At 35.8% G+C, this 10566-nt stretch overlaps 1 protein-coding gene across 1 annotated transcript; it reads right to left on the bottom strand.

Moving 5' to 3' along the window:
- Positions 1–1157: 1157 nt before the first annotated feature.
- On the bottom strand, positions 1158–2682 carry LOC138881731 (uncharacterized). Its single transcript, XM_070161981.1, has 3 exons — positions 2368–2682; positions 1347–1394; positions 1158–1214 (listed from the first exon to the last, which is right to left on the bottom strand). Exons 1-3 carry the CDS (start codon positions 2680–2682, stop codon positions 1158–1160), a joined length of 420 nt encoding a protein of 139 aa, XP_070018082.1.
- Positions 2683–10566: the final 7884 nt, after the last annotated feature.

Genomic DNA, 10566 nt, shown 5'->3' with positions numbered 1-10566 from the left:
AAAAGGGAAGGAAAAGAAATAAGAGAAGGGGAATATACCTTAAGGAAAGAATGAATATCATCCATTAAGGTGATGGACCTATGAGACTCAAGCTTTTCCCTCTCTATAGGGGCGATCAATTGTTTCTACCAAACTGCAGCTCGGATGGAGGTAAGGTTGCAGAAATAGAGGCAAGTGTGGTAGCAAAAGTGACGGAAGGAATGAAAGCGGGAGCAATAGGGGTCATTGGACTAATTAACGAACCTAGCATACCAGCCATGATCGCGATCATCCTAGGGATTAATGAAAACTCTCTTGCTTCTCGCCACCAGAGAAAAGATACCTCCGCAAAAAAGCTTTGAGGAATACAGATGGAGTAAGTACCGGAAAGTAAAAAGGGCTGAAATTAAGTTTGATAAGTAACAGAGGAAAGCTACTGCCCTCCTCACTATCGGCTCTATTTGACCAAGAAATATATTGAAGTAACGGAAAAATTTGATGATCACTGGGTTAATAGTTGGGTTGAATCCTAGAGTAAAAGAACATGTGTAAACAAATGAATAGCCTTCATGATAAGAGGTTATTCGATCATCGGCACTAGGAACTATAACAAGAAAATTAGATTTCTAATAGCATTCACGGCGAACTAAAGGAAAAAAGGCCATGTGTGATTAAAGAAGGGGAATGATCGGCATGATTAAGTGTTGCTATGGAAGAAACTTGTTTTCTCCATGACTCATAGTCCGATGTGAAAGAGATATCCTGAGTAACAATTTCAGAAACAACAAGCTCTTGCAATAGTTCATTTTGGTCTTTACCTTTGAAGGAAGATCCAGGGGTTGATGAAGTTTTGGCTTTAGAAGAAGAAATTTCGAAGTATTCTTCTGGGAAGGAGTAGTGCTACGAGTTGATATGGAACCTAAGATACGAAGTCTACCACCTCTTCTACTCTTAACTGAAGTAGAAGAAGGAGGAAGTTCATCAACGATAATTGTCTTACGGGGGTCTGATAATAAAGAAGGATTCGAAGAACGGGAAGCCATTTTTAATGGTAAAAGCAAGAAGGAAGAGGAGAAATCACAGAAGGAGTTTGGATGTGAATGCAGGAAAGTAGAAGAAATTTTTGGATGGTATGTGATGAGGTATTTATAAGAGTGAGCAGTCATTATGAACCATCATTATGGAACTGTCACTTCAACTGATGCAGCCATAAAAAATCCTAAAAATGCTATAAACTGTAGAACCAATCAAAGCAGTACACGTGTCTCGAGCATTAAATGGAAAAGATGTACGTCTCTTCGCTTTTGAAGAAAACATAATGATGTTGGGAAGAGGCAGCAAGACATTCTCGCTATAAATAAACTTACCACTTCCCGAATATTCAGTTGAGAATATACAGAAAGAGGAGGGACTATCTGTATTGGTGAAAAAAATAGATATGACAAATGGTTTAATGATATGTTGATAGGTGACATTTGAATGAGATCAATAAAGAAGAGTGATACGGTGCGGATAAAATCCCCACGCGATTTATTATAAAAAATACCGTATCTGACAATTGGGAAAGGAAAAATAGGCGCGGGATGCATGAAGACTACAAAAGAGGAAGATTCATGGACATGTACGAATATGGAAAGGGAATCAACAATATCCATGAATATGCGCGATTGTTTATTGTTACCATTACCGTTATGAATAATTTGAGTAACAGGCAATTACTACAGTTAATATTAGTAATGGGCAGGAATTAAGTGAGGGAAAACCGTTACATATTGTATCCGTATATAGGCGCCCCTTACCTTATTTTGGATAGTCATCACAAAACTTATGAATATATGCAATCAGTATTTTACTTGTACTTTGCTACTTGATTGAAAATTCTCGCTCGCGATTCTTGTGAGAAAACAACAATCATCAATAATATTCTGTCATTTGTTTATTGAATATTGAATTTCAATTACTTTTTACTTTTTTTATCTTTGGAAAAGTAAAGTAAAATTGGTTATTAGAAACTCAAACAACAACAACAACAACAACAACAACGGCCCAGTATAGTCCTACAAGTGGGGTCTGGGGAGGGTAGTGTGTACGCAGACCTTACCTCTACCCCGATGGGGTAGAGAGGCTGTTTCCGATAGACTCTTGACTCAAGAAGACAAAAGGATAAAAAGAGAAAATATATCAGTACCATCATGGAAATAATAACAACATAAGAACCGGTCAATAGATGAAAGGCAGAAATAATGACCAGTAAATAATGCCCGGCACTATGAAAATACAAGATTAGTGCAAACACAGCACTGACCACTAGCAGTCTAAGACTAAATCCTATCACCCTAGCCTCACATTAGAAGAGTAAATATTCTCAACTACCTACTAACCCACAACCTTAATGCTCGACCTCCACAGCTTCCTATCGAGTGTCATGTCCTCGGAGATCTGAAGTCTCGCCATATCCCACCTGATCACCTCTCCCCAATACTTCCTAGGTTTCCCTCTACCTCTCCTCGTACCCACCAATGCCAACTGCTCGCACCTCCTTATCGGGGCATCCAAGCTCCTCCTCTGAACATGCCCGAACCATCTGAGTCTCGTTTCCCGCATCTTGTCATCAATAGGAGCCACGCTGACCTTCTCCCGAATATCTTCATTCTTAATCTTATCCATCCTAGTGTTCCCGCACATCCACCTCAACATCCTCATTTATACTACTTTCATCTTCTGGGTATATGATCTTAACTGGCCAACACTCAGCTCCATACAACATGGCCGGCCTAACCACCGCTCTATAAAACTTAACTTTGAGTAGCAGGGGCACTTTCTTATTACACAGGACTCCAGATTCTAACCTCCATTTCATCCACCCCACCCCTATACGGTGTGTGACATCCTCTTCGATCTTCTCACCCCCATGGATAACTGATCCAAGGTACTTGAAATTTCCTCTCTTGGAAATGACCTATGATCCAAGCCTCACATCCATGCCTTCTTCCCTCGGCTCGGCACTAAACTTACACTCAAGATATTCCATCTTCGTCATGCTCAACTTGAAACCCCTTGACTCATGGGCCTGTCTCCAAACCTCCAGCCTCTCGTTAACGCCACTCCGCGTCTCGTCAATCAAAACAATGTCATCAGCGAATAACATACATCATGGAACCTCTCCTTGAACATGGTGTGTTAGTGCATCCTTGACTTTGATCACAAAACCTATTTTTTGGTTAAACAATGAGTGCAAGAAAAGTTCAGCTTTGTTATAAAACAATAAAAGAAGAAGAAGAGTATTGCAGAGAAAAGTAGGGAGCGAGAATTCTTATTGATTTGGGATGATTAACAATGGAATAGGACCCCTCTTTTTTATAGGGAAAGAGTAACTTAGCCACCAAGTAAAATCCCTAAAATCTCTCTAAAATATAGGCATTCACCTTAAATAAAACTCAATTTATAACACTCCCTCTTGAATGTCTATTCAGTAAATAATGTGCCTCGTTATCACTTGAACGAATTTGTTGCACATTGATATTACCATTATTTTGAAGATCATGAGTAAAAAATAACTTTGGAGAAATGTGCTTTGTCCTATCTCCTTTTTATGAATCCTCCCTTCAATTGGGTTATGCATGCTGCATTGTCTCCACACAAAATCGTGGGTAGTTTATCACACTTCAAACCACATTTTTCTTGAATAAGATGTATTATAAACCTCAACCACATACATTCTCGACTTGCTTCATGAATAACAATTATCTCGGCATGATTAGATGAAGTAGCCACGATTGATTTCTTAGTCGATCACCAAGATATGGTAGTGCCTCCACGGGTAAACACATAGCCTATTTGAGATAAGGCCTTGTGTGGATCGGATAAATACCCAGCATCGGCATAACCAACAAGATCGGGACTACAATTATTTCCATAAAATAAACCCATATCGGTAGTTCCTTTGAGATACCGCAATATGTGTTTGATTCCACTCCAATGTCTCTTTGTAGGAGCAGAGCTATATCTTGCTAAGATATTAACTGAAAAGGTTATATCAGGCCTTGTAGTATTTACAAGATACATTAGTGCACCAATTGCACTAAGATATGGTACTTCAGGACCAAGTAGCTCTTTAATTTTTTCTTGAGGTCGGAATGGATCCTTACTCACATCAAGTGATCGAACAACCATCGGAGTACTTAATGGATGTGCTCCATCCATGTAAAATCATTTCAATACCTTTTCTATATAGGTATATTGATGAACGAAAATTTTTTTTGTCAAATGTTCATTTTGCAAACCGAAACATAATTTTGTCTTTCCGAGATCTTTCATCTCTAATTCCTTCTTTAAATAATCAATTGCCTTTTAGAGTTATATAGGAGTTCTAATAAGGTTTATGTCATCGACATATACGGCAAGTACAACAAACTTTGATGTTGTTTTCTTTATAAAAACACATGGGCAAATGGAATCATTTATATAGCCTTAAAATACTCACTAAGACGATTATACCACATTTGTCCTGATTGCTTTAGGCCATACAAAGATCTTTGCAATTTGATTGAAAACATTTTCCGGGACTTTGAATTATATGTGTTAGGCATTTTAAATCCCTCAGGAATTTTCATGTATATCTCATTGTCAAGTGATCCATAAAGATAGGCGGTAACTACGTCCAGTAAATGCATGTCAGGCTTTTCATGGACAGCAAAACTAATGAGATAACGGAATGTTATAGCATCCATAATAGGTGAATATATCTCTTCATAATCGACACCAGACTTTTGTAAAAATCCTTGTTCAACAAGGCGTGTCTTATATCTTTGTACCTCATTTTTCTTATTCCTATTGCGTACAAAAACTCATTTATAGGCAACAGGATTAACACCATTAGGTGTTTGGACTACATGCCCAAAAACTTCATGTCTCGCAAGTGAATTTAACTCTGATTGGATTGCTTCTTGCTATTTTGGCCAATCACGTCTTTGTCGACATTCTCCAACAGATTGAGGTTTAAGATCCCCAATATCTTGCATAATGCTGATGCAACATCATATGCAAAGATATAATCCATCACTATATCCAATCGATTCAAATCTATCTCAATATTGATTAGATTTGTTGATAGTTCCTTATTTTCTTGAGTCTTAGGCTCAGTGATTTCCTCATGAATCTCAGGATTGGTTAAATCATGGATTTCTTCATGAGACTCTTTCATAGTATCATCTTGATCATTTATTTTCCTTTTTCTAGGATTTTGATCCTTAGAACCTAATGGTCTGCCACGTTTTAGGAATGCTTTTGACTCATTAGCTATGACATTAGAAGATTGTCCAACAGGGATATCAATACGGATTGGAACATTCTCTGCAGGGATATATGATTTTGTTATCCTTTTCAGATCCGTAAATGCATCTGGCATTTGATTTGCTATTCTCTGCAAATGAATAATTTTTTGCACCTCTTTTTCACAAAATAGAGGCATGTGGATCAAGATGAGACAATAATGGATTTTTTCACAAAATTTCCCGTTTAGTTTCACCATTTTCTCCCCCTAGTTTTGGAAAATTATCTCAGCGAATCGACAGTCTACAAATCGTGTAGTGAACAAATCCCCATTAATGTTTCGATGTAGCGAATAATGGAGGGCGATTCAAATCCAACATATATTCCTAACCTTATTTGGGGACCTAGGGCTGGGCATATATCGGTAAAACCGATACCCGAACCATTAATTGTTTATTGGGTTATCGGTATCGGGTTATTGGGTTAACGGTTCGGTAATGGTTTAGAATTTTTTCGCTATTGGGTTATCGGTTCGGGCCTCGGTCTGTCAATATTTTTAATGGGTTAACCGATAACCCAATAAGCATTAATGAAATTGCGACTTTACCCTTAAGTATATACATATGTTAGGGCTTTAGTTCATTCTTTCCTATTCTTTCTCAGCCGCACTCTTCAGTCTTCAGTTGCTTCATCTTCATTTTTCATAGACATTACTAGTTACTCCTAGTGTAAGTCTTTATTCTTATACATTAGGCTTTTAATTTCTATAACAAAATTCATCTTCATATAGGGATTTTTTATTGTTAAAAATTCTTTATTTTTTATTTTTGTTTCTTAATTTTGTGAGCTCACGTCGTGCCGCCTATACCTACTATCAATATTTTTTTTCAGGTTAGACATTTGGCAAACAACATCCAGTTTACTTTGGACTGTTTGAGCCTTTGAGGGCTTCAACACTTGTGGAAGTGCAGGTATTATGTGAGTACTATATGTTTGGACTTGTTAATTTTAAGGTGAAATTGCTACTACTTTGTATTATTATCAATGTATTTGGACAATTGTTGTTGAAGAATTAGTACTATTCTAGTTGTGGCCACCGAATAGAATTCAGAAATGGTAGAATACTATATGTAAATTCTTCTCTTTTTTGCTTAACTCCAGTGAATTGTCTTCTGTTTTCTGCTTAACTCAAGATTGAGTTATCTTATCGGGTAAACCGATAACCGAACCGATAACGATTGATACCCGATTAACCGATATCTTATCGGTTCGCTTATTGGTTTATCAAATCTATAAACCAATAACTAATATGCTAAACCGATTATATTCATAACCGAACCGACCGATTCCCACCCCTATGGGGACCCACTTTGGTGCGATATGGCGGTGCTACAGGCACATATATTGCGCATCCAAAAATTCTTAAATGGAATATATTAGATTCATGACCAAAAACTAATTGCAATGGGGAATATTTGTGATAATTTGTCGGTTTGAGACGAACTAGCATTGATGCCTGCAAAATGGCATGACCTCAAACAGAAGTGGGTAACCTCGTTTTCATGAGTAACGGTCGTGCTATCAATTGCAGATGTTTAATCAAAGATTCTGCAAGGCCATTTCTAGTGTGAACATGAGCTACAGGATATTCAACTTTTATCCCAATTGATAAGCAATAATCATAAATGCTTGGGATGAAAACTCAGCAACATTATCAAGTCTAATAGACTTAATTGGATTATCGAGGAATTGTGCCCGTAATCGGATTATTTGTGCCATTAATTTTGTAAACGCCAGGTTGCGAGATGACAATAGGCACACATGAGACCATCTAGACGATGCGTCTATTAAGACCATAAAATATCTAAACGGCCCACTAGGTGGGTGAATAGGTCCACAAATGTCCTCTTGTATGCGTTCCAAAAACACAGGGGACTCATCCCAATCTTTGTTGGTGATGGTCTAATAATTAACTTTCCTTGATAACAAGAAGCATAAGAAAATTCATTATTTAAAAGAATCTTTAAATTCTTCAATGGATACTTTGAGTTTTCTATAATTCGTCTCATCATAATTGATTCAGGATGTCCCAATCCATCATGCCAAAATACAAAAGTATTGGAATCAGTAACATTTTGGTTTACGATAGAATGTGCCTCAATTGCACTAATTCTTATCCAATACAAACTACAAGATAAAGATGGGAACTTCTCAATAAACCTCATTTGGCTAGAGACATTTTTGGTAACGATGAGATATTCAAGATTATTCTCATCTATTGTCTCAATGTGATATCCATTTTGGCAGATATCTTTAAAACTCAACAAGTTCATCTTGGATTTGGAGGAGAACATTGCATTCTCTATGATAAGTATTATTCCCTTAGGCAGAGTTATAGTAGCTCTTCCACAGCCTTCAATTAAATTACTACTACTAGAAATTATAGAATATCCGTCTTACACATACGTAAATGAGAAAAATATATCTTCTCTTTGAATATAGTATGTGTCATACATGAGTCAATTAAATAAATATTTTTACAATTGGACTTTGATCCAAGTTTGCTTTGTGTGATATCCATATTTGCTTAATCTTCCCAAAGAGCTTCTTAAGACTGTAGAGTCTTGTGCTGATAATGTGTAATGAAAAAATAAAAGAAGAAGAAGAGTATTGCTGAGAAAAGTAGGGAGCAAGAATTATTATTGATTTGGAATTTTTTATAATGGAATAAGACCCCTTTATTTATAGGAAAAGAGTAACTTAGCCACTAAATAAAATTCCTAAAATCTCTATAAAATATAGATATTCACTTCAAATAAAACTCTATTTATAACAACCTTCTTATTATTTGTTATTATTAGTGGTTTATCAGAAACACCCCTACCACTCAAAGTGAATTTGAAAAGAAATATACGTCGTGAAACACAATTATTTACTGGTGTTGTCAACATTTCATTTAAAGAAATTTGACATGGTCGTGAAATGTGTATCCAAAATTGTCCTAAAATAAGAGTTCTTTATAAGGAAATTGACTAAAATGGTGACATGAAAGTTGCCTAGCTATTCTAGAAGTACTTCGTGAGTATTGAAGGCCAATTTAGCCAAAAAGGGGGTTTTTTCCTCCTATTGTTTTCTTTTTCCTTTTTAAGTCCAGTCATTCCCAAAGAAAATGACAAGGTAGAGAATGATAGCCTAAGTTGAACACAATATAGTCAATAACTAACCTTTCGTCTCTAGCTTTCTACTACTAGTTAGTGTCACATTCCTACCAGCAAAATAAAGAAAACAAAGAAAAAAGAGTATAAATTCTTACATCGTTTTAAGAATCCACACCAAGAAAGACTTTCCAAATTCTCTGTGACCCACCGAATCAATTTTATGAAATTAAATAGTGATATACTCTTTTCGGTCTACTTAAATTAATTTTTTTATTTCTTTTTTACACATATTGAGGAATTCACCTTTTAATATTAATTAACAATAAAAATAACCATATTAACCTTAATTTGTTCATTAGAAATATAACAAATCCTCCTAAACTCTTTACTGCAGAGACGATTTTGAAAAAAAGAAGTTAATTCCTTCTTGATATCTGAAAAAATCAAATATTATGGACCACAAGAAAAAAATCAAAAAAATCAATTAAAGTGGACCCGAAAAAATATTATGTAGCACCTAAGTGTAGTGGTTTACCATTAATGAAGTGCGATAAATGTTACTATGAGAGAGATAGTAGAGTTCAAATTCTAGAAGAGGTAAAACGCTAGGTGATTTCTTCTTTTTCATCTGCATAAGTCTTTATGGGCAAAAAATAGTGATATGCTATATGGAAGTGGAAATTTTTGGGATTAAGCTTCAAGTAAGGGCAAAGAAATAGCAGACGTCAAATGGTTTGAAATAAAGCACCAAAGTATTTCTTTATCTCCTTAGTCTTTCTATAGTCTCTCCAAAGTGTTGGTATGCTAGTTGAGTTAGGTTCAAGCTTGACTAATAAACTACTTTAGCCACTCAAACTAACTTCTCTTAATTTCAATTTTTTATTTACAAGTCGCTTTTTTAGGTTAAAGAATCCAATTTTACCTTGTAGTACATATGATTATGGATTATGATAGTAATTAATAGTCGGAAGAGGAGCCTTGGCATAACTGGTAAAGTTGTTGACATGTGTCAGGAGGTCACGGGTTCAAGCCGTGGAAACAGCTTCTTGCATAAATACAGGGTAAGGCTGCGTACAATAGATCCTTGTGGTCTGGCCCTTCCCCGGATCAGGAGGTCACGGGGTCAAGTCGTGGAAACAGCCTCTTGCATAAATGCATAGACTCTTGTGATCAGGCCCTTCCCCGGATCCCGCGCATAGCGGGAGTGTAGTTCACCGGACTGCCCTTTTTTATAGTAATTAGTAGGGGTGTCAATGGATATTTAGAAACCTCCTAAACCCTTGTGGTCCGGCCTTTCCCCAGACCTCACGCATAGCAGGAGCTTGGTGCATCGGACTACCTTTTTATATTAATTACTATTAGTAGTTGCATTGTGGATTATGATATAATTAGTTAGTTACATACTAACGTGATTTAATTATGACTGTTTGGTACAGCTTATGATTATGAATTACACAATGATTTTCTAGAGTTGGTACACTTAAACCGTTTCTCATAGTGTACGTACTAGGTAAAAAAGCATGGCTTGAAAAAGGTAGAACAATAGAGCTTTGTTTCCGAGCTGCCACCTTCAAAGTAAGTCCTGTTTGATCATAGATTTTATCAAATATTTTCTAATTTTTTTTTAGCAAATTTTTTTTGTTTATAAATTTTATTCATATTTTGATAAATTTCCAAATCCCAAAACCCAAATTCCAAAACCAGTTCAAGAGTTGTTTTTTGCCCAAAATGTTACTGTTTGGTTTTTTTAATTCAAAAATTGCCCCAAACTTTTGTATTTAATAAAAAAAATCACTTTCTGCTATTATGACCCAATTAATCCATATTTAACCACTTTTTTCTCGTTAAACTCATGTGGCTTTGCCCTTGTTTATAAACAAAAGAAAACTTTCACCAAAGTTGTTGTGCCAATCTGTGGGTATCCACCGCAGAGATAAAATTTGAAGGTAATTTGCTAAAATCTGCTAATGTTTGTATAAATTTTCTTCAGGTTTGTTTCGTCTATTTTGTATGAATTTTCTTTAGATTTGTTTCGCTTGTTTTGTATTAATTTTCTTGAGAGTTGTTGGGCATTTTTGATAGTTTTTAAAACTTATGAGTATAAGTCCCATTTTATGTTTTTTCAAAAAAAAAGTGAAGTATGTTTTGAAAAATTATG

The sequence above is a fragment of the Nicotiana sylvestris genome, chromosome 11, assembly GCF_000393655.2.
Source record: "Nicotiana sylvestris chromosome 11, ASM39365v2, whole genome shotgun sequence".
Taxonomy (NCBI): domain Eukaryota; kingdom Viridiplantae; phylum Streptophyta; class Magnoliopsida; order Solanales; family Solanaceae; genus Nicotiana; species Nicotiana sylvestris.
The sequence above is the reverse complement of the archived record's forward strand: the minus strand, read 5'-3'. Positions and strand labels throughout refer to the sequence as shown.